Source organism: Panthera uncia, assembly GCF_023721935.1.
Source record: "Panthera uncia isolate 11264 chromosome D3 unlocalized genomic scaffold, Puncia_PCG_1.0 HiC_scaffold_8, whole genome shotgun sequence".
Lineage (NCBI taxonomy): Eukaryota > Metazoa > Chordata > Mammalia > Carnivora > Felidae > Panthera > Panthera uncia.
In genome coordinates, this window is record NW_026057586.1 from 37,294,519 (window position 1) to 37,317,660 (window position 23,142).

Genomic DNA, 23,142 nt, shown 5'->3' on the forward strand with positions numbered 1-23,142 from the left:
GTCCTGCCCTAGTAGTATGCCCACCTGAAGCAGACACTGTGCTGTGATCTGTTACTACTCTGATGCACGGACCCGGCTGGTTGCGGTGGTAAGGCAAGGAAGACATGCGGGTTTGGGGGGCTTCTCCACCAGGGGGGCTCAGCAGCTGTAGCTCAAGGACTCTGCTCTGGGAAAGTGAGGCCTTGGTGCGTCCTTCACTGACCAGGACCTGGAGGGGTGAGGTGTCCTGCTTGGCTCCAAAAGACCTAGTCATTGATTTGCCTAACCCCACGAACGCCAACTCCAGGGAGCATCAACCCTGGTCAGCTCGTTGATATTGTGACCTCACAAAGAATAAGCTGCTCTTATTACCCAAGCAGAGGGAGTGTGGCTAAGTACTGCCGATGGCTCCTTCGAGAAGGCACGCACGGGCCTAGAGCCACGCATGTGGCCCCTCACAGCAGGCACATGCACTCCTTTCTTAGCCGGAGACCCCTGCCTTCAGGTCTGTTCCCTGCGCTTAGGACAAGCCAATCCAACCGACCATAGTCAGTCTTCTCCCCTGAGCCACAGTTCTTTCTTTCCCCGGTCTTGTAGTGCTTTGTTTCCAGCTTGGCTATAAAACGGGCTTGTCATCTTGTCTCCACACTGTGGCCTCTGCCACTGGGTCCTGAGGTTACTCAAGGCACTAAGAGGGACTCATCCATCTGTGTCCTACCTCACTTATTTCAGAACTCAATGCGGGTTGTGTTGAAAGGAAGAAATCCCTGAGGACAAAACAACAGAGGATTTGAGACTCTCAGCCAAGGTTCCATGCTGCATATTTTCTGAGAGGCAGTAAAATGTCAAGGTTCTAAACACAGACTCTGGAGTTCATATCCTGGCTCTGCTCTTTACCAGCTGGGTGACTCTGGGCATGTAACTTAACTGCCCAGTGCCTCAGTTTTCCCATCTGTAAAATGGGGGATTGTAACAGGAGTACCCGTTGAACGGTTTTCCATAAGTTTCACTGATCGAGGAGTCAGTGGAGTCCTTGAATTCAACAGAGAAGTCAAGGTACGTATAGAACAGTGTTTGGTTCATAACACATACTTGTGTGAGCTGCAATTATTACTTCTTGGTGGGAGAACTCTCTGAAATATATTCTAGAAGTGAAAAAGTTTTAACAAGTCACCTTTTCTGGGACAGCAGTACAAAGGGCCATCACACTGAAGACCCTGGTTCAAATCTAGCTCTGTCCCTTTCTGGCTCAGTGTCCAGAGGCATGTTACTTACAAACGGTCAGCTCTCTCCGGGCCCAGGACCATACCCTATCAGCAGCACCCACCACTCGCCTGCCTCTGAAGCTTGAAGGTCCAACACCCTACTCTGCCTGCACAATGCCATCCTTTGGCCCTACCCACCCCCCACTTGCTCCCGGGCCCTCATGGCAGCTGCCCACTGCCCTGCTCCTCTCTGCTCCGAAAGTTCGTGCCTCAACGGCGAGTGCCATTCTTGTGGGAGTAGGGGAGTAGTTCTTGCGGGGACTGTCACTGGCTTTTCCCAGTAAGTGCTCTCGCTCTTGTCTAGGGGCAAAAAAGAAATCTGGTGGTCGTGGGACTTTACCTAGACTGGTGACCTGGGAACTTGCAAGTGTCTGTTCTGCCACTGTTCCTGGCTGACCCCTCTTCTCCCTGCCTTCACCCCAGAACCAATCACTCCTCTAAGCTTTCCATCCTTGTTCATGCTTCCATCAGGTTACACGCTGCAGCCCTGAGTGTATGCACGTGTGTGCGGGCTCACTGGCTGGCTGCACAGCTGCCTCTCTGGCCGAGTTCCCATCCCCTCTATGGGTCAGGGATGTTAATTCATCCATCATCCTAACTGTTCAATGCTAGTGTGGTGCCTTCATTTCACACTGCTAGGATTTCAGCAGGTCTCAAGAGTACTTTTCTTACCTGTTTTGCGCGTGTTAGGCTGCATGGAAGATCTCAAAAAGGAGGATCCGTATGACATTTTACAGAAAATCTTATTTGCTCACGTCACAACTGGGAGTTAACCCAGGACGGAACGTCAAAGCTTGGATTCAAATAGTGAACCTGTACCAAGCTGTAGGACCAGCTACAGCTAAGATCAGACCTCACCCCTGGCCTCCCGTTTATACTTGCCCAGCCAGGGGGCTTGTGGTCTCCAGCTCGTCGAGGGCAGTTCCCTCAGTCACAGGGCCCCATTGTGATGCCCTCCATCTGCAGGAACTGCAGACCCCAGGCCCCTCTTACTGGGATAAAGAGCAAACCTCCCAGCTTACCAATGGATTGCTAATGCTAGGGGTACAAGCTAAGGTGGTCTGAAAGTCTGCAGACGAATCTTTAATTCTGAGGCAGTTGCACAGCTGAGTGCTCCCACCTCACACGATACCGTGTAGGCTGGCTCGCAGAAAAAAAAAAACTGTCTTCTTACACCCCATACAAGAAAACAAACACACATGTAAGCAGGAGGCCAGACAAAACTTATGCCAGATATATGACCAATGCCCTGGAGTGCCACCTGCTTAATTCTAATATTTGCATATCAATCCATCACATCTTTCTGAATGTTTAGCTGTATGCTTAGAGTTCCTTATTCTTATGATAATTATAGAAGATGGAAGGCAGTACTGAAGAAGGCTCTTGTCTACAACAGGAAGAAAATGGGGGCAAAGAAAGGTGGAAGGGTCTTGAAGAAGCGCCAAAAACCCCCTCCTTCCTAGATGCACAGGCTCAGCTGCCCCCACGCACCCCAGCCTCATCCAGCCATTCTTTCCTCTGGCCTCTGGCCATGCTGTTTTCTCTGCCTGAAAAATCCTCTCCCTGCCTTAGCTCCAGGACTGCTGAGGGTCCTAGTCGTTCTTTGAAGCCCACACAAACGTTCTCTTCTCTGTCAAGTAAGTCTTTGCTGTCTCTCCAGGCTCCTTGTCCATGATCACCACCCAAGTTTATGTGTCTGTGATCACATGTATCCTACTCCAACATACTCCAGTCAGTGGTGCCCCGTCTGCCTGCCTCACTGAGACAGTGGCTCTGTCCTCTTTACGCACACCCCATGCTTCCTCCAGTGACAGAAACACAAGCTCTTCCTAAGAGCTTTTGGTTGAGGGGGGAGGAATTGTTAGGTCACTTAACAGTGGCTTCTGTGACAGTGCCTCAGGAAATAAGTTGCCTGTTTGTATCAGCAGGTACACCTCAGCTGACAGATGGACAAGGCGGCAGTTAACCAATGAATAAGCCGAGATACCTGTGGCCCGTGAGGGAAAAGGTCCTGAAAATGATAAAGAGAGGCACTGGAGAGGTGTCAGGTGATCTGCTCTGGAACCTTCCATTAAGTTTCTACAACTGTGAACTGAACTGCGCCTGTTTACTGCTGCACACGCCCTGCTATCTGCATTTCTGTATCTTCCAAACATTCTGTTCTAGGATCGTCTGACTCAGAGAATCAAAGGGCAGCCACCATCAAATAAAGACTTAAAGAGGCCTCTCCAGCAAACACCTGCACCTGAAATGTCCACGTAGGGCTCATCTGTGTTTTCCTGAAGAACAGGCACTCAGGCAGGAGCACACTAAGAAGGCAGGAATCTCCCCTGGGGCAGCCCTGCCTATCGGCTGCTGCCACCAGCATTCAGTGGCCCGTGTCAACTCTGAATTTGGAGTTTGAGAGCGCCCCTGTACAAGGACTCCGTCTGGGGAGACTGGGGACAAGATCCAGCTTGAGGTGACCATCGCAAGGGTTTTCCTCCTGCCGACAGCACAGGGCGGGATAGATCTGGCCCTGCACGCTGCCGTCCTCCCTCAGTGGGCCTGGTCCTTCAGCTACACAGTGCTGGGGAGACTGCATTGGATTTGGCCTCCCACAAGCTTGTGAAGAGAATAACTGTAATTCACATAGTACCTGACAGACTACGAAGCACTCAGGGTGGTGTGGGCACACTAGACATCAACCGGAGCTTTCTGCCATCAGATCTGAAAGTACGGAGAACCTTATTTTGTGGAGCCATCGCTGCCTCTGGGACCTGGCAAGGCAGCGTCCCAGGACTTCAAGATCTATAGTCTGAGCCAATGGTAACTGAGAAAGAAGCTTAAAAAAAAAAAAAGTGGGGGGGAAGGGTGGGAAATGAAAAAAAGTGGAGAGGCCTCAAACCTTGGATTTCATCCCTCGAGTTCCAAATCTTATGTGGAGTAAACATTTGTCTGGTACTGGGCTGGAATAAGTCATAAAGTACCCTTGCCGGTGACTCGTTCCATTCTGTCCAAGTGCTAACACACGCAACTCGACCATCAGGCTCTGGGTGCGGCCCCAGGTCTCCTGGGCCAACAGAGTCAGACTCTTTCCCCCAGCTTCAACACGGCCTCAGGAAGAGCTTGAGACCCCCGCCTACTCTTCTGCATCTTCCACAGGGCCGCCCTGTAGAAGGTGACGCTCCTTCAGGCTCCCAGGCTTGTCTTGGTGCCGGGGCCCCTCACTCCCTGCACTGGCAGACTTCTTCTCCCGCCTTGCCTTGCCTTGCCTTGCCTTCCCTTCCCCCCTCCTTGATTCTTGAGAGTTTTGGTCCTCTGCTGCTCCTCACACCTGCTTTCCATCACCAGGATGGATCCACCTCCCGGGTCCCCGCCTTCCTCATGCTCCTTAGTAGCAAGCCCGACAGCCAGGTCTTCCCCGCAGTGAATTCTAAAAGCGTTTTTCAACTGAGGGCTGTTGTACAGCACCGGTCTGTACTGGCAATGAGTAACCGAGACAACCGGCTCTGAAATAAAAACTGTCGGGCTTGCGGGGATGCGAAAAACACTTAGACTAATTCCTCCTCTAACCATACTCTGATCTGTCATGAAGAATCCTTACATCTACTTTTATTGCTCATCTGCTCAGAGCTGCAAACCACTTAAGATCTGGCTGCATAAACCTAGTTTTCTCAATCATTCCTCCTACTCTCCCCCTCCCACCCCCATCCACTCATCTCTTCCCAGATTAATTCACGAACGCACATCCCACAAGCAGGGGTCAATGGATCACGACGACGATGATGACACTTATTCCTCTGGGAATAGCACACGCACAGGAGGAGTCATAATCCTCAGGGATCCCAGGGCAGCACCCGAAGACACACAGACTGCTACACCTTGACCAAGAGCATCGCTTTAGAAGCCAAGAGTCAAGGGCTCTCCTCACACTTACGTGTTCTTCCGAAGCATAGAGGATTTCCATTAGTCGCTGCACGAGGTCGTCGTTTTCCTGCCCATGCTCTTGACAGAGTAGCTCAATCTCTCTCAACTTGCCAAAGTAGAAATCCCTTTCCTTTTCCACACCTTCAAGGGCAAGTTTTAATGAATGTACCTGCAAGGGAGTGAGGGTGGAAAGAAAATTCCCCCAAAATCCAGTATAAACAATGTGACCAACTACACCTGCCTATAACATGTGAAACATGCAAAGACAGGTGTGCCAAAATGACTGCTAGGCAATGGAGCTTGAGCCTGGGCCACAACGTCCAACTTCAACAACACACTAGTCCTTCCCTCTGCCAACTGAGTGTTCATAACCACTGTCCGAGGGATTGTTCTGCTCAAGGTGGTTGCATCCAGACCCTGAATGAGCTTTCCTCCTCTCTTAACACAGACTAGAGCACATCCTTCTACTCTGTTCAGCCTCTGCAAAGACAGGAAGCAGAGGAGAGGGCTAGCACTGTGGTTACTTGAGATGTATTTTGAGGACCCTACTTTCTTCAGGTAACCATATTTTGTTGTGGAGCCCTTCGTAAATGTTCCTGAGCCACACTAGGCAAAGTCTTTCTACTGAGAAACTGGGTCTTAGCTACATGAGGGAAACTGGGCAAGACTGAAAGCGTGGTTCAGTGGATCTGTTTCAATTCCTCTGGCTCTAGCTTTGGGGACATCGCAGGAAATAGGGGAAGACTACAAGAAGGAAGCCCTATTCCCTCAGAATAATAGCCCTTGTTCCCTTTTTCCCTGGATGCTGGTTCCAGGACCTCCCAGGGCTGGGTGGCCTCTCAACAGTGATTACGGAGATGGCGCCAGGGAAGGAGCCAGCAGTGAGGCAGTGTCACCCGGGCTGAAGGAAAGCTGACAGTGCCCCACTCCTACGAGCACAGTAGCTACTCACAGGCCTAAACCATGACCCTGCTCCTGCTTCCCGAGAATCCCTTTTTTTAAGCCCCTTGTGCATTTATATTTACACAGACAATATTTGTCAGGAGGTAAATTAAATCTTTCATGGTCTCCATCAGCTGAAATCTCTCATTCGGTGTATTAAAAAATCACCCTAACGGAATTTCCAAAAATGACATTTGGAATGGGAAATTGTCTTCTCTAGTAACCCTGAGCCTTTGGACATGCTATTTATCAAACGCCTACCAAACATCTGCAGTGTCGGTCCCCTTCCTGCACACCCGGCATAGGCCTCGGGGATATGGCCCCTCAGAGTTCACCTCAGTGCCTCCCTCACACCCTGCTCAAAAAGCAGCTTTCCCTAGCTTTCACTTTTATTTTTGATGATGCTATGGTTGGGATATTTCTAAGAAAGGAAGGCAACCAGCAGCCTCAAGTCCAGGAAAAAGAAAACTTCCCTTTTTCTAGAAATCCTTCCTTGCTTTACAACAAACCACCCTCCTCCCCAGGCTTGGCCACAGAATCCCTCTGAAGCCTGCGTTGGTGCCAGTGGACAGATCTCTGGCAGTTGAGGAGTCTTGAGTCTGTCAGCGCTCCCTGAAGGAGGCAAGAAGGGTCTCTGGAGTACTTCAACCCATGGAAACTAGGTCTGTCTGCCTCTTGAGGGTGCTTTGGTCTGTACAATGTGCAAAGAGGTGAGGCTTTTGTAGAAATATCCAGTCAAGGTTGGCGTTGGGTGGTATTCCAGATCGCCAGGCAATAGATACACAGCTATAGACATCCCCGGTAAAAAGTGATAGAGGCCCAAGTGTATGAGGATAGCCAACTGGCAAAGGAGAGTCCATGTTCACGGTCGCACTCATGCAGAGTGATGCCACCCGCACCCTCATGTATCAAACCAGAAGCCTAAGTGGTGGAGGGGATGCTGGGGATGTACCCTTGAGTAAGTCAAGAGGAAGAGACAAGAGGGGGGACGTTCTCTTCTCCCAGTTCTCCCTTCCCTCAGCGTCTGCACACTGCACGTCCTCCTAGGGAGGCCGCCCAAGCCCCAGCATCCGTCCAAGCCAACTGACGCCCACTCTCCAGCCCCCAGGGGTCGCTGAGCGCAGTGGTGACTCCACCCTACTTCCTGTTTGCTAACCCACTTGCCATAAATGGCCCCTAATTATTTCAGTTATGTCTTTTTCTCCCCTGTCTTTTGATTCATTTCTATCATTGGAATTGTCTAGCACAGTGGTACTTTTATAGCATGTCATGGGAGACTGCCTGAATAGAGGCAGGAGGCCAAGAAAAGGAGAATTCTTCAAGTTTATGGCACTCGTCACTTTCTCTATTACGACATATAATTCACTCTCCAGCCTAGGCATTTCCTCGTCCTAGAGTCCTGAGTCCCAACATAGCAATGCCTCTGCGGCTACCCATCAGCTTTAGGGAGCCATCCTGCAGGTTACAAGGGCAGAAAATGGAGGGGGCAATAATAGATAACCATGGAAATGGGTCTGGGTAAGTGTTCAGTAAACAGTTGAATGAATGCTCACAATCTGGGGTGTGTATAACCTTCGCTCTAAGGGACTGGGGAGGGGAAGATGGGCACACTCACTCCTCCTTGATGTAAATGCATCAGGGGATAGGTGGGGGAGTGAAGCCCTTTGGAAGTAATAAAGAAATTACAGGACCATTGGGGAAGTTCCTTTCTTCTCCCTCTCCCCTCTCTAGAGTGACATTTTGGATGGTAGGATGAGGTCTGGGCTCCTTGGGGATGGGAGGCTCTTTGTGTAAGTGGACAGCTAATGAGTGTAGAGCCAGCCCCAAGGAGAGGCAGTGGGTCTGGTGGACTAAGGCTGAATGGCAGAGGGGCAGGAAGGGTCTTGAGGTTTCTGTGTGGTTATACTTTGGGTTGGAAGTTTGGAGACCAGGGTGTGGTAGAGGGGAAACAACAGGGAGGAGAGAAATCATGACAAAACATGAGATAATCAAGATATCAAAAGAACTTGGGTTTCTATGAGAAAAGGGTTATAAATCTAAAGCATTATAGACCCACGCCTGAATCTCTTTAGGTCTACTCTGATTTGCTCTGAGCCTTAGGCATGTGGCCCAAGGCTCATTATGGCTGTCGTACCTGCCTTTTATGTGAGAAAAACTCATTACTGGGAATACCATTCTCAACTGAGAATGAGCAGGTAATTAGAACATTCCAGAGTTTCTAAATCAAAGTCCTGTCCATTGGATAACTTAAGGTTTCACTATTTTCACTGAAGTGATCAGAACTGTAAAGAAATACCCTAGCTAAGCAGCTGCCTGCTTTTAAACTAGATTCTTGATTGCAAATATACAATTATCTCAAAAATGGTTTCCAGACTCTTGCTGGCTCATCAGGAATCCGATTAATCATTGGGAATGGCCCAGCCACTTGGCTGGGAACAGCCTAAGAACCTTGAATAGAGGCTCCTCTCCGGGTAGTGGGAGTAGCCAGGATAAAAGACTCTGCACCTCAGGGTCAGGGCAGGTGGCTTCTTCAGTGGGCCTCATGCTACCAATCGTTTTATTACCTTTAAGCTACATATAATCTCAGGCAAAATTAGCTATCGTTAAGTAGAAAGCATACCTAAACTTTTATATGGAAATTTTCAAAGGCAGCAGAGCTAGATCTACCATAACCATGAAGAATGTTAGATGAGAAGGAAAGTTCTTCGACTTCAACCACAACCATGGCCTTCTGATCCCCCAGTATTGGGGTCAGTGCTTCTGCGCTATGAAACATCCGCTGTCGTGGCAAGCATTAGGTTCTCGCTTTTGTTTGCACGATCACCTACCCCATACAACTGCTGTAAGCTCCGGGGCCGGGGGGGGGGGGGGGGGGGGGGGTTAGTTATCTCACTACCATTATATTAGCACCAAGCACCGAGTCTGTCACACAGAACAAGCTTAACAAATAGCTTGTGCAGGAAAGGAAGGAGGAAGAGAGACTAAAGTCATGAATGCTATCTCGACCGGCCAGAAGTGGGCAGACAGTCCAGAGTCTGGCCTGGAGCTCCGGACAGGCACTGAGGTGTGGGGGAGGGGGATGCTGCCTACAAACCTGCATTTACCTGGGGCTGAGTCATCTGTCCTTCCGTCTTAATGTACAGCTTTGGGATTTTTGACTAACGTCTTATATTCCTGGCGGACCGCTGATTTCATCTGCCTGAACGATTCCTTTTATTCTTACTCATTTGGAACCAGATTCCCTCACCTGCCCTCCCTTATCTCAGGCCTACAGGTGTTTGGTCCCTCCCCTCTCAGAGACAGGGCCAGGGCTGAGGGGTTACCTGTTCATTAAGCTGTATGACCTGTGTTTCTAAATCTTTATCAGATTTGGATGCTGAGCTGCTGGACGAAGCCCTTTTGGCTGATGAGGGACGAGAAGGTGTAGATCCTGGCTTAGATGCTGGACTTGATTTAGCCGCACCTGAAAGTAACCAGAATAGATTATAAATACAGGCAACATTAGAAATGCTTTTTAGATACATTGCAAATGTATAAAGGAGTTACTAAGAAGTATAAAAGCTATCCCCAAGGACTCTGTCCAATCACAAAAGTAGCCGACATACACTTAGAAAAAGCACCGACGTTAAAAGGACAGTGCCATCTTCGGCAGCTTATTTAATCTTTCTGAGGACTTTCCCCCCCTCAAGTTAATAGGAGATTAAGCTGTCCTTTGTGCCTCTGGTGAGAGAAGAAAAACTGATGTAACTAAGAGATTTTAAGATTTTTTTTTTTAAGAGGAAAGGTTCTGAGATGACCTCAAAGCATCACCATAGTTGAGTTTCTAACAAACAACAAAAAAGTTTATAACAGATGAATACTTTAGAAAAAAATTCAGAGCAAGTGTAGGTTTTTTTCTCTTTTGTTTCCTAGTTTAGCCACTGAAAGCGCCTAGGAGCAATGACATCTCCATAGCAGCGTGTGCTCCAGGTGCCTACGTGCTGGTGTCTACGTTTTATTCTGCAGAAAGAGCTTCTTGAGAGATGGCAGACTCCGTGGGTGGGGCAGGAAAGGTATGGCGTGAGCCTGGGACACCTTCTTGTGTCGCAAAGCAAGGATGTGCTCAGGACCAAGGTCAACGGGAACAGGGGCCAGTTTGAAGGTGCTTCCCTTCCAGATAGCCACAGCTGGGACAGTTTTACATGTCAAAAGTGTAATGGCTCTCATGTGCTAGAACACACTGAATAAATAAAACTCCAGTCTATAATGACAGAGAAAGGAGGGAGGGAGGGTATAAAGATCTTTACAGAACACAGCTAGTAAACGTAGAAGAAATGTTAGAACTTGAAAAATCACGACAATTACAACAAGCATAACTGATCCAGGAAAGGCTCGATGACGGACTCTGAAACGTTAAGTGGGAAGTCTGGAGGGAAAAAGACATTCATGTGTGTCAAGATATTGGCCTAGGATTTATTTACTACGATGGAAGAAAGATACGCCTTTACAGCAGGGGCCGGAGAGGGGCGCTGTCTGGGGCTCAGCATCGTAAGTGATTAAATAGCATCACTAATGATGATAGAAGCTAGGGGAAAGAAGGTCCTTAACGTCAGGTAAGAGCTCACCCACCAGAAGCTCAGCTCCTAATAGGTGATCACAACCTAGAACATGACACAGACATAGGCAATGGCTTCTGCAGCCAAAACAGAAGCAACAAGGTAGATGTGGTGAAATTTACACACGTTGTGGATTAAGAAAATCAGGGTCATTACCCGCGGCCCACCCAGGCCCTTCTACTCTGAACACAGTCTCGACCATGTGGTAGCTCAGGCTGGTGGAGAGGCTCCTCTTATGTATTTCCATTAGCCCTATTCCCCACCACATCCTGCACACTCCTCCTCCAGAAGGCTCCGGGAACACAGGGGCCAGTGTTCATCACCTTTGTAACCCCAGTACTTAGCACCACGCTGGGCCGAACCGGTATTTAGTGAAGGTACAAATGTTGAAATAAATACATGAACAAGTAAATACAACGTGGTTATGCGGTTTCCAGTCTCAAGGTTTATCAGCACCAACAGATCAGAAACAGGCAGGGGGTTATGAAGCCAAGTATACTGACAGCAGTTACAAGTTTCGACTAATCTCCTAATTACAAAGTGGCAAACAGGAAGAGTTCCGGTGCCTGGAGTCATCAGTTATAAACATGAAGTCATACGCCCCCTCAGGAAGCACTGACAACATCATACCCTTTAAAATCCGTTACAAAGAAAAGAGAGAATTTTCTTCTAAAAATACAGGGAAAGGCCTAATATATTTTAAAACGAAACATTAAATTGGGAAGGACTTAAAATATTTGAGTATCCGAAGGTAAATCTTCAGTGACCCGCAAACCTGGCCCATGCAGAAGACCTTCCCAAGGATTCTAGAGAGCTGATGCTCTGCTTCATTTCTGATTCACATCAAGTTGCAAGAACCCTTCATCTCTGCAGGAGCCCACAGAAAACACTCCTCGAACACCACTTCCAGCCCCACTGGCCAGGCTCTGTACAGGCCATGCCGGCAGGGTAGAGAAAACCGTGTGGATAACAGCAGAGGAGGCAGGGTGAGGGCATGCTGACCTGGCAAAGTGCCTCCTCTGAGGGCAGCTACCAGCCAGCCTCGCTGAGGGAGAAGCTTCTGAAAAATCAAGTTACTTCAGGCCTTTTTATCAGCAATACGTCATATTTTAATATCCATCATATCTGACAGAGAGCAGCTTCCAGAGGGAAGTTCAACACCTCTTATTTACTAAATACAGGTTTACCCGGTACCTACCATGAACCACGTCCCACTGGAGATCCCTGCTCTCCAGGAGCTCACGATCTCATGGAGCGACAGCTGTGGACAAAGGCCCAGGCACGGCCACACTCACCGTACCCAGGGACAAGGCAGTGTTCCCGACCACATGACCACAAAGCATGATTCATGCTGCGACCCCCTCACCTCAAACACTCCTCTTCTCCTCTGAGGGACTAAGTGTAGTGCCATGCAGATATCCGCTTGGACGATGCCGCTCCGGGAGGCCGCAGCACCTGTCCCCTGTAACCGCACAGCCGTTTGTGCCTATTCTCCCATTCAAGTCTACAGGTAGGGGTTGCAGCTGTTTTACCATTTAATGTTCCCAAGGCCAAGCTCCATGCCTGACCCAGAGGCCATGCTCAATAGACGTTTTTATCAATAACGTTAAAACCACTCCAAGGAGAGGTATCTATCCGGGTCAACAAACCGGGGAGAGCTCAAGGGGCTGAGGCCAACGTCCAAGTCACTGACAGCAAGAGCTGACAATACGTGAAGGAGACCAAACAAAACATCATCAAGTTCCCCCAGAGAGCTCCTACTTGGTTTTCAGATCCTCTTCTGTTATCACCTGGGCCCTTCTAGATGGAACCAGGACAAAGTTCACGTAGGGAAATCGAGTCAGTGAGCATTTAAGTCTGAGTAGGCAGGGGCAAGCTAGTTTGTACTGTGCCGTCCAAGTCAAGGCCATGTTCATTACCTCTTCTGAAGCAAACAGCGCCCTGCAGAAGGGGCTTCCCTAGAGTGCATGACCCACCCTGGGCACTTCTCCCTAAGCAGGGCGGCGGCTAGGATGTGGCTCGTTGCAACAGCTGACCTATGTTCATCAGACACTCATTCTCACACCCTGCCCTATCCAGCCCCACGTAAACTTTAAAAGAAAAACACGGAAGGAATAGAAACCTGACTGCTTGTAAAAGCCACTACTAATTATATTTTTAGGACATCATCAAATGCAGCTTGAGAAAAAACCTGAAATGAAGCAAAAGTGGAAGGGTCGTGGGCAAGCCAAAGCCCCCTGCGAGATCAAGTTATCAGGCAGAGAACTATGAATAAGCAGAGGAAGCTCGCTGGGGAGGAACAGGGGGCCACAGGAGACCCTACGTGGCTCCCGGGGGACAGGCCGGAGCTGTTGCAGTGACTGATGCTGCAGCGGCAGGTACGGCTTCTTCCCCCTGTCTCATGGATTCTGTCCAGGTTGGCTGGGGTACACAGTCCCCATCTTTCACCTGGTACACATGCATGCAGCTTGTGGCTCTCTCAAGATGACAGAGATGAAAACAATGGAATCGCCTCCACCCCGCCCCGGACAGTCACTCACAGGCTGGAGAAAGGAATGGAAAATAAATTTGAAAAACTGAGTTAACAGAGGAAGTAATTAGTATTTGAAATTTAAAATCAGGGGTTTTGAAATTGTGATTAAATTGTTTGGAAAGAAACTGATAACAAAGGGAAATAAATGTCTAATGAATGAGGTGTGAGAGGGCAGTGCTAGTCAACTGTGCTTTTATTTTTAAATGTTTGTTTTGAGTGCACGTGCATGCAGGACAGGGGCAGAGAGAGGGGGGGAGAGAGAGAATCCGAAACAGGGTCTGTGCTGTCAGCGCAGAGCCTGATGTGGGGCTTGATCCCGTGAACCATGAGATCGTGACCTGAGCCCAAATCAAGAGTCGGACGCCTGATGGACTGAGTCACCCAGGTGTCCCGTCAACTGTGCATTTACACTGCTTTTAAGGGATGAAGAAATTAAAGAACAGGAAGGCTGTGCGGAAGATCTTAGTATCGTCAGAGGTTTAAAGTTTTAAAACCTAGACAATTAAGCATTAAACTGAAAGCTCATTTTTCGAAAGAAGATAAAGTGAGCTCTTTAAATCATCACAAGCTATAATCTGATGTGGAAGTAATCTATCCCTCACAGCTATTTCTCACATTGAGAAATACTAAATAGTAAAATTCATAAAAGTAAAAATGAAGGCTTTTGTTCATTCTATTTAATGATTCCATGGTTTACTTTTTAGAATAGTAAACGATATCCTAAGGTATATGACACCCATTAGACTGTTAAGAACAGTATTTTTGTTTATTTGCTCTGAAAGTCTTGCTGTCTCCTTTCAAGCAAACATACTCCAAAGTGTACCCAGCTTCTGGGGTGCCAGATATTATTCTGCCATTTACCCGGGCTACTAGAATAAGGATGTTATTAGAAAATTGTAATTATGAATATCAGCAAATTTAACATTGATCTATTACCTTTATGTAAGTTACCATGTACATTCCATTTTGTGAAATGACCCAATAATGTCCTGGATAGCATCTATCCCGGCTTCAGATATCGGGGTCCTCAGTAGTTGCCTTCCTGCTTCCTAAGAAGCACCCAGGGCCACGGTGACTTCGCTTCTGTGCCTTCCCATGCTTCTGTGCTCAGTGATGCTTACATGAAAAACATTTACATAAGGGCTTTTAAAGAGAGTGCAGCTCCTTCAGCTATACGGCAGATATTTTTTTTTTTCCTCGCAGCTATCAACCATTCCAAAAATTTTTTTGAAGCTGTATTTGATGTCCTGAAAACATAATTAGTGGTAGTCCTGTTTTACAAGAATTTTTTTTCCCTCAAGCTTTTCTCTCTCTCCCTAATTTTCCCTTTCAAAATAAAAAGGAGTTTCAGAAGCAGAGAAAAATAGACATAAATTCTGTACAAGTCCCTGTAATTCTCTGACTTTACTCACTGGATGTAGACGTGATTTACAATGCTAGTCTTTGAGCAGTTGTGTCTTAATTAATGCCTTTAGGATTTGGTGTCTAAATATGATTCTAAGACATTTTAACCATAGTTGTAAAAAAACAAAGAGTAGCCTTATTCACTGTCTTAGTGAAGCCACAGCATCACTGTGTCTAATGTCAATAATTAGTAGCTTAATGTTTATGGAAAATGCTACATTTGGGCCATATGAGGCCCAATGAATTCATAACGATAAAGCAAAGAAAAGCATTGTACTAGGCTTTATCCTTCATGGCCGGAGCTCTGATGGAATTTAAACATTCTTCTCACTTAATCTGCTGTATTCCTTCTGCCAAAGTCATAAACAGAGGAGCTAAAAATATGACATTAAAACTGTTGACAAGAGCCACAGAGACATTAAAAACATGTGCACGCGTGCATACACGCTCAGGAGGCAACTGATCTTCTGGTCATCCCCAGCTTCTTCCCTAATTTGAGAGCATATTCCCCCCCACCCCCGGGTCCTTTTCACTCAGTTAAAAACCCCACAGAGGTTGGGGCTGGGGAGTAGGTGAAATAGGCGAAGGTGGTCAAAAGGTAGAAACTTCTAGTTATACACAATGAGATACCAAATCACACCTGTCAGAATGGCTAGAATTAGCTCAGGAAACAACAGATGTCGGCGAGGATGCAGAGAAAAGGAACCTTCCGCACTGTTGGTGGGAATGCAAACTGGTGCAGCAGCTCTGGAAAACAGTATGGAGGTTCCTTGAAAAGTTAAAAATGGAACTACCCTACAACCCAGCAACTGCACTACTGGGTACTTGTCTCCAGGATACAAAAATGCTGATTTGAAGGGGCACAGGCACTCCAATGTTTATTTTTATTTCTATTTATTTGTTTTTTTAAGTTTGTTTATTTTGAAAGAGACAGAGATAGCGCAAGTGGGGCAGGGGCAGAGAGAAAGACGGAGACGGAGAGGGGGGGAGAGGGAGAGGGGGAGAGGGGGGGGGGGGGGGAGGGGGGGGGGGGGGGGGAGAGAGAGAGAGAGAGAGAGGGGGGGAGGGAGGGAGGGAGGGAACTGCCAAGCAGGCTCCACACTGTCAGCATAGAGCCCCATGCAGGGCTCAAACTCACAAACTGTGAGATCATGACTTGAGCGGAAGCCAAGAGTTGCACGCTTAACTGACTGAGCCACCCAGGCACCCCTAACCCCAATGTTTATAGCAACACTATCAACAATAGCCAAATTATGGAAAGAGTTCAAGTGTCCACTGACTGATGAATGGATAAAGATATGGTGTACATATACAATGGGATATTACTCAGCAGTCAAAAAGAATGAAATCTTGCCATTTGCAACAATGTGGATGGAACTAGAGTGTATTTTGCTAAGCTAAATAAGTCAGTCAGAGAAAACAAATATCATATGATTTCACTCATATATGGAATTTAAGAAACAAAACACCTGAACACAAGAAGGGAAGGAAAAATAAGATAAAAACAGGGAGGCAAACCATAAGAGACTCTTAAATACAGAGAACAAACTGAGGATTGCTGGAGGGGAGGTAGATGGGAAGATGGGCTCAATGGGCAATGGGCATTAAGGAGGGCACTTGCTGGGATGAGCACTGCGTGTTATATGTCAGTGATAAGTCACTAAATTCTACTCTTGAAACCAATAGTACACTATATGTTAACTAATTTGAATCTAAGTAATACAAAAAAAACTTCCAGTTACAAAGTAAGTCTGAGGAACTCATGTACAGCAAGGTGGTTATATGTAACAACACTGTATGTTTGAGAGTTGCAGAGAGTAGATCTTAAAAGTTCTTATCACAAGAAAAAAATTCTAATCATATGGTGACAGATGTTAATCTAGACTTATTGTCGTGATCATTTTGCAATATATACAAATATTCAATCATGTTTATGCCTGAAACGATTATGCTGTATGTCAATTATGCCGTATGTCAAAAGCAAAACCCCACAGACCTGAAACATGACAGAAGATGCACTGTACCTACATTGATTGGTTATTTGTGGATGATCTGCCATCACTTCCTTATCCTTTTTACCTTGGTCAACAGATTTTATTTTTTAACTGGGAATGGGAATGAACTTAAAATAAAAGTAAATAAAGCCACTGCTGGGGATAGAGTATAGGGCTGGAGTGACGCGAAGATGGAGCTCCCACAGCGAGAGGGTTTCCTGAGTGCCGAAACGGACACCGGAGTGGCCGCACTGCGGTATGACCGACTGCGCCCCCACCCTTCTCACGGCTTCGGGGTCTGACCCTTTTCTTGGAAAATGGCTCCACGCCTCCCCTTTGTAGGCTCCTAATGCGTTCTCTGAGGGCAAGACAAAGGAAAGCGCCTCTGCGGCCAGAGTCCAGTCCACGTGGAACATCAACGGGGGCTCCAGGATGCTCTGATTCAGCAGGTTATTAAGAGGCTGGTTCGTATATTCTGAAATTTCTAGTTCACGGCCCTTAGGGCTTCTGTCACCAGTGCAGCCCGCGGCCAAGTTTGGCTCTTCTTTCTCGCCACTTCAGGGTCAGCTTGTAAAAGTGGGCAGCCCCTTTTCTGAGCACCTTGGAGCCTAGGGGAAAGCACACCAGCCGTGTGGGCATGGGGATGGGGTATGGAAGTGGTAATCCTTCGGCTTGCCCTTAGGGAGGCAGTGGCTGAGCTTGGGGGCCCGGTCGCCAGGTGGCCTTCACGGCAGTCCGGGTGCTGCTACCTGGACCCCTGGATGCCGAAGACCGCAAAAGTAGAGCCTGTTTCCCAGAGTCGGGAACAGCACAGGACAGGTCCTTAAGAGCCTGGCGCATGGTAGGTGCTCGATAAATGTGAGCTCACATTAGTAGTGCTGTTACTCAGCGAATCTGATCCGACCAATGATGAAGTACACAGGTTTCCCATTTCCAGACACTAGCAAGATAAAAACTAAAGTGCTAAAGTAGTAAGAACATCAGACTCTCTTTCAAGAAATCTCTATAAAAATTTTAACCCATAAACCACCAGTGGGCACCAAGGCCTCGGTTCTCCAGTTCCATTCACCCTCTATCTTGAAAATCAGCAAGCTGGAGTCTCTGTGCTCCTTCTTAAATTACCCTGACTCATTCATTCAAGCAGCCAACATTTACTGACCTCCTACTGTGTACCTGGCAAGCTATAGGCAGTTGGGATAAATCAATGAATGAAACATAGAAAATGCCTTTGTGGGATTTACATTCTAACAGCAGAAATGAGATAATAAACAACATGATACATTAGTTAAGTGCCATAATAAACCGGCAAGCAAATGCTATGGAGAAGAGACCGGCGGAGCAGGGCGAGGGTGAGCAGCCATCTGCAGTAGCAGCTCCGGGTGTCTGAGTGCCCAGCACGTGTCTTTCTCCAGTCTCAGCTCTGCAGACCCAGGAGCCTCCCATGGGCCTCACTAGACCCAGGTTCCCTCGGAAGGACAGGGGTCAAGATCACGGAGCCCTCTTGATGCGAGTCCTGCCGCAGGCTAGCAGAGACATGAGGCGAGACGGACGCCAGGCCCACGTGGCAGTCACCCTGACCCGCAAGTCCCATTCCTCACAGAAGCCTACGTCTCTTGTGACAGCTCCAGAGGCATAACCTTCCAGAATCCCTGAAAGAGACTTGCCAGGTGCAGGAGGAACCCTTACTTCCAGGCCTAAGAAAGTCAGATTGGAACAGAGGCCTGGGAGGGGTGAAGCTGGTGCCCTGGACAGCCCAGGAGCAGAGCGTTCCAGGCAACGGCAAGGCCTGATGCCCACACGAAGGCCCTACCTCATCTGGGGCAGGGGCCAGCTGGAGTGCTGCCGCAGAGCAAGCCTGGGCCAGTGCAGGAGGGGGCAGATCGTCGGGACTCAGAGGCCGCAGTCAGGAGGTGGGCTTTCGTTCTGAGGGGAAAGGGAAGCCGCGGCAGGGTCCCAAGCTGAGGAGTGACATGGTCTGACTGCTGTGTGGAGAATGGGCTGCAGGAGGGTGAGGGCAGAGGCAGAGTGGCCAGAGAGGAGGCCACTGCCGTGATTTTCCTGGTATGAGTAGTGAGTGCTCAAGACGAGTTTCCTTTATGGTAAATCATTTACAACGCACCAGTTCAGAAAGCCCCATCATGTACCCTATAAAATAGGCACCAAATGTCTGGCTGTTTTATATGGCTTCCATTTTGCAATGTTAACAGCAACCTAAAAGACATTTTGTGATCAATAGCTTCTGCTATTGACTCCGAGAGGAAGGCTGAAGAAAAGTAGGTGGTGACAAGGGCTATGAGTCAGCGTGTGTCCCTCCCAATTCACTCCTCAGGGTCATTACACAGTGTGATAACTGGTTCTGCCCTGGGAGCAAGCCAGGGAACTACACTCAGAGTGAGAGGCCTGGGACGGCGTGGCTGCCTCTGCACCCAGAGCCTCAGTGCCTGAAGGCTCCCCTTCCCCGGCCAGGGGTCACAAAGCCTGCCCCCACGGTGGCCAAGAGGACCTGAGCTTGGCTGGCCAGCATGAGCACTCAGAAAACTGAATTACTTCTGCCCTGGTTACTGTCCCTGCTGGAGATGATGTGCTTATTTTTAGCCATCATGTGATTCTCCAGTATTTTCCAGGCTCTGCCTGAGTCACTATGGTTTCTGAGAATTTTTCATAGTGGGAAAAAATGCACAGAACTTCTCCTCTTAGAATGGCTCAAGTATTAAAATAGCTAACTTTTGAATAGTTGTTTGAATGTGGCGTGTATTTCCTTATGATAAACCGACTCTTCTCACATCTTGGTAGGTAATTAAGGGTGCTCTGAAACACATTAGGTGCCGAGCAATCATTGTCTTAGTTCAAATTCTCGTTTTTAACTTGTCCTCAGGGCAACTTCTCTCTAGAAATGGCAAGGATCCCTCACTCCCATGAAAACAATACACACCAGAATCCCAACAAGTTAGGGAGGCGCCCCCTTGCCTGTTTACTGCAGGAGGAAGAAAAGCTAGTGGGTGAAACAGCCCAACAAACCTAGCCAGACCATCAAGAGTTAAAACACACAGGCATCACCATGACATCGCGGCATCACTGTACTCCTGGCATACAGCAGCCCTTTAAGCCAAAAGTCTTCAAATTAAGATGGCTATTGCGTAGGAACACGAGCACTCAATACTTCATGATGGACAGATACAGTCCTGACTCCACTGTCAAGACCAGTATTTTAGGTTATTTTTCTGGTGGTGGCAAGTTGACTGTGCTCCATTAACATGATCTTCCCCAGACTCCCTTGCAAACAGAGAGATGTGGTCTGAGGCCACAGAGCTGGAGCTCAGGGAGGCGAGAACCAGAGCTGAGCCTCATATGAATCTTTTACTACAACTGGTTCCTGGCTCCAGCTTCTCTGCTTTCACCAACCAACCACCAAGCCAGAAAAATGTGCATCGTATATCCTTGGCCAACCTCCTCTCCTACATGGTTTGTTGGAACAGCTTCTTAGCTAGTCTTCTGGACTGTAACTGTGCCACCCGCCATGTATTTTCTACACCAAACAGCAAACTTGTGCTTAAAACTTTTCAGTGACTCCCAACTGTTCCCTTTAAAGTATAAACCTCTGTGACCAACAGAACCTATGGTGACCTCCTCTCCCCAATAATCTTCACCTCCTGGTATTCTAATCTTTGTATAGTCCCTTCCTCTAGAGTATGGGTGCGGCCTGTGCCTTGCTTCTAAGCAACAGAATATGACAAAGGTGATGGGAGGTCGCTCTCATGATTACGGTACTCTACAGAACTCTGTTTGGCTAGCATACACACCAGAGAGAATCCCATGGGTCTAGAAGCAGCAAGATGCCACGTAAGCACCCATGCTGGAAAAGCCCATGTGGCAAGGAAGCGCAGGTGGCCTCTGGGAACTGAGAGCAGCTGCCACCAGGAGACTGAAACCTCAGTTCTGCAGCCTCAAGGAAACTGTCACAACCCGAGAGCTCTCCCCAGTTAAGCCTCTGATTGGACAACAGCCCCAGAAGATACCTGGATTGCTGCCTGGTGGGACCCTAGAACACAGAGCACAGCTAGGCCTGGCGTGGACTTCAGAAGGTGTAAGACAATAGATGTGTGTTGTTTTAAGCTGGTAAGTTTGTAGTAGTTGTTTTGCAGCAACACAGTCTGAATATCACCTCTCCACTCATTATACAAGGGCCCCACTCACCTCTGCAGCTTTACTTCTCAATACTCATGCAGAATAACACCCACTTTACCAAATACAGCATATTCTCTCTTGACATCGATATTCTACTCTTTCTGTTTGCAGTGCTCTTGTCCATACTCTTAACCTGGCTAACTTCTACTCATTTAGTGACTCGTCGTCAAAACCCCCATTTTCCCAAGAAGCCTTTCTAGAATCCACAAGACCAGCTCTGATGGTCTTCCTACACACCCTGATAGCACAGACCTCACTTTGTTGTTATTGTCTATTTATTACCAGGTTTTCATCACAAGACTGTAACTTCCCTGAATCATGTGTGTCTCCAGAACTTCTTACGGTGCCCTGACAAATATGTGTTGAGAGACTGAACGAAAATCCAAGCAAAGCTTTCATAAAAAGAGCAACGACTCCAGCAAACAGGAGCTGTTTAAGAAATTTTTTTTTCTGAGCTATTGTGTAGTACATCATATACTATTTCCGCAGCTACAGCACAGGTGATAGAGAGGACTGGAGAGGATGCCGAAAATAGCCATACACGTGGGCTTCAGTGCTGCATCTTCCTGGATCCAAACGGACATGCTGTGATTCAATTCAAATCAATTCAACAAATTCTAAATGAAATTCTTCAAAGTAAACAAATGTTTCTCTTCCTGCCCAACATACCAAGTGACAAAGAATGGCACCAATAAGAAAAACAGACCTCGTTCTGCCATCTTGGAACCTGTGGAGGCCTGCTGGGAGCAGGACTCCTAAAATGCCAAGTATGTCTGGAAGGCTGTGGTCCAAGGCCATTTTTGCTGGAGAAAGCGGGGTCTCCAGAACCAGAGAGAGCACAGAGTTCTTCTTAAAATTGAAGATGTTTATGCTTGAGATGAAACAGAACTATATCTAGGCAAGAGATGTGCTTATGTGTACAAAGCAAAGAAGAGCACAGTGACTCCTGGTGGCAAACTGAACAAAACCGGAGTAATCTGGGGAAAAGTAACTCGTGCTCATGGAAACAGTGCCGTGGTTCATGCCAAATTCCAAAGCCACCTTCGTGCTAAAGCCATTGGCCACAGAATCCATGTGATGCTGTGCCCTTCAAGGATTTAAACTTACTGTAAAGTAAATAAAAGTGTACATTTGCTCTCTTACAGGGGGCGGGGAGGGAGGAAGAAAAAAAGAAAAATAGGTCCATGGGTGACCTGTGATACTCTGTTTACGGAAATGGAGAATAAATGCTAAATCATTGCCTCTGAGACCTCCTAAGTTCTGTCGTGAGGCGGAGAAGCCAGATGCCAAGTTATTATTCCAACAGAGAGAAAAGCGATGATGGGAGTAACACGTGGGATTTAGCACAAAACCAATGAGTATTTCAACATACACAGGGAGCAGTGAACATGACCCAATACCAGTTATGAAAGGAATCAATGCTGTTTAAAAGAGGCCTCGATGCTTAACTTCCCAGTGCAGGCGGGACAATAATGGAGGCCATTGGTCCTCTCCTGCAAGGCCGTGAGTGAGGGAACAGAGCCCAAGAGGCCAAAATACATGTCAGTTGTGTCTGAAGGGCTTACTCTTCCCTTTGAAATCACCTAGACCATCCATTCAGAGAATGAGGTCAATCCAAGGGTTAAGAAATCAGAGATGAGGAATCCCGCTAATCCAGGACCCAGTATCCCAGGCTTCACGTACATGTCTGCTTCCGGGCTGTGAAGAGGCCTGGAACAAGTGACTCAAGGTTTCCTGCTTTTACAAACCTATACAAAAGACAGCAACTCTCACCCAGAACCTGCTGCAAGGATGAATGAGAATGTTTTTAAACTTGAAAAAGTGGCTGCTAGTTTTAAAAATAAAAATGGAGGTCATTCAAATGCAACAGCATGTGCTCTGGTTCCAGCCTTTATGCCACTGCAGAGACTTTCATTTCCTCCACACACTATGCGATTTGAATCTGGTTTGTGAAAATGTACTGTGGTTCAGCATAGTGTAAGGAGAAGATCAGAACATAAAACAAGACCACATCCATAATATGTCAGAGGCAATATAATGGTTTAAAGAGTAGGCTTTGGAATCACAAGGTCAGGCTTCAAACTTTGGGCCCCCTATTTCTAGTGTATGACCCTGGAAAGTTACTGAACCTCTCTGTGCCTCAGTTTCCCCACCTCTACAACAGGGGTTATAGTTGTAGGTTTTGATCTCTAAGCTTTCAAATATTCTAGTTTTACAGAAAACTAGGTCAGGGTTTGATTCCAAAAAGCCAAAATAACTAAAAGTTGTAAACTGAGTTAGTAAATCCTCTATCAAAGATGCAGTCTCAGTAAGCAAGCACATTGGATGGCCATGAA

The 23,142-nt window shown here is 47.5% G+C and overlaps 1 protein-coding gene across 6 annotated transcripts in view; it reads right to left on the reverse strand.

Annotated features, from left to right (window-relative positions):
* Nucleotides 1–23,142, reverse strand: part of MAPRE2 (microtubule associated protein RP/EB family member 2) — a 157,743-nt gene that overhangs the window by 1,896 nt on the left and 132,705 nt on the right. For all 6 annotated transcript variants that reach the window (XM_049620224.1, XM_049620221.1, XM_049620223.1 and 3 more), the window contains 2 exons: nucleotides 9,419–9,558; nucleotides 5,164–5,322 (listed from right to left, as the gene is read on the reverse strand). In XM_049620224.1, the coding sequence (XP_049476181.1) occupies nucleotides 5,164–5,322; nucleotides 9,419–9,558 (299 nt within the window). The remainder of the gene's footprint in view (nucleotides 1–5,163; nucleotides 5,323–9,418; nucleotides 9,559–23,142) is intronic.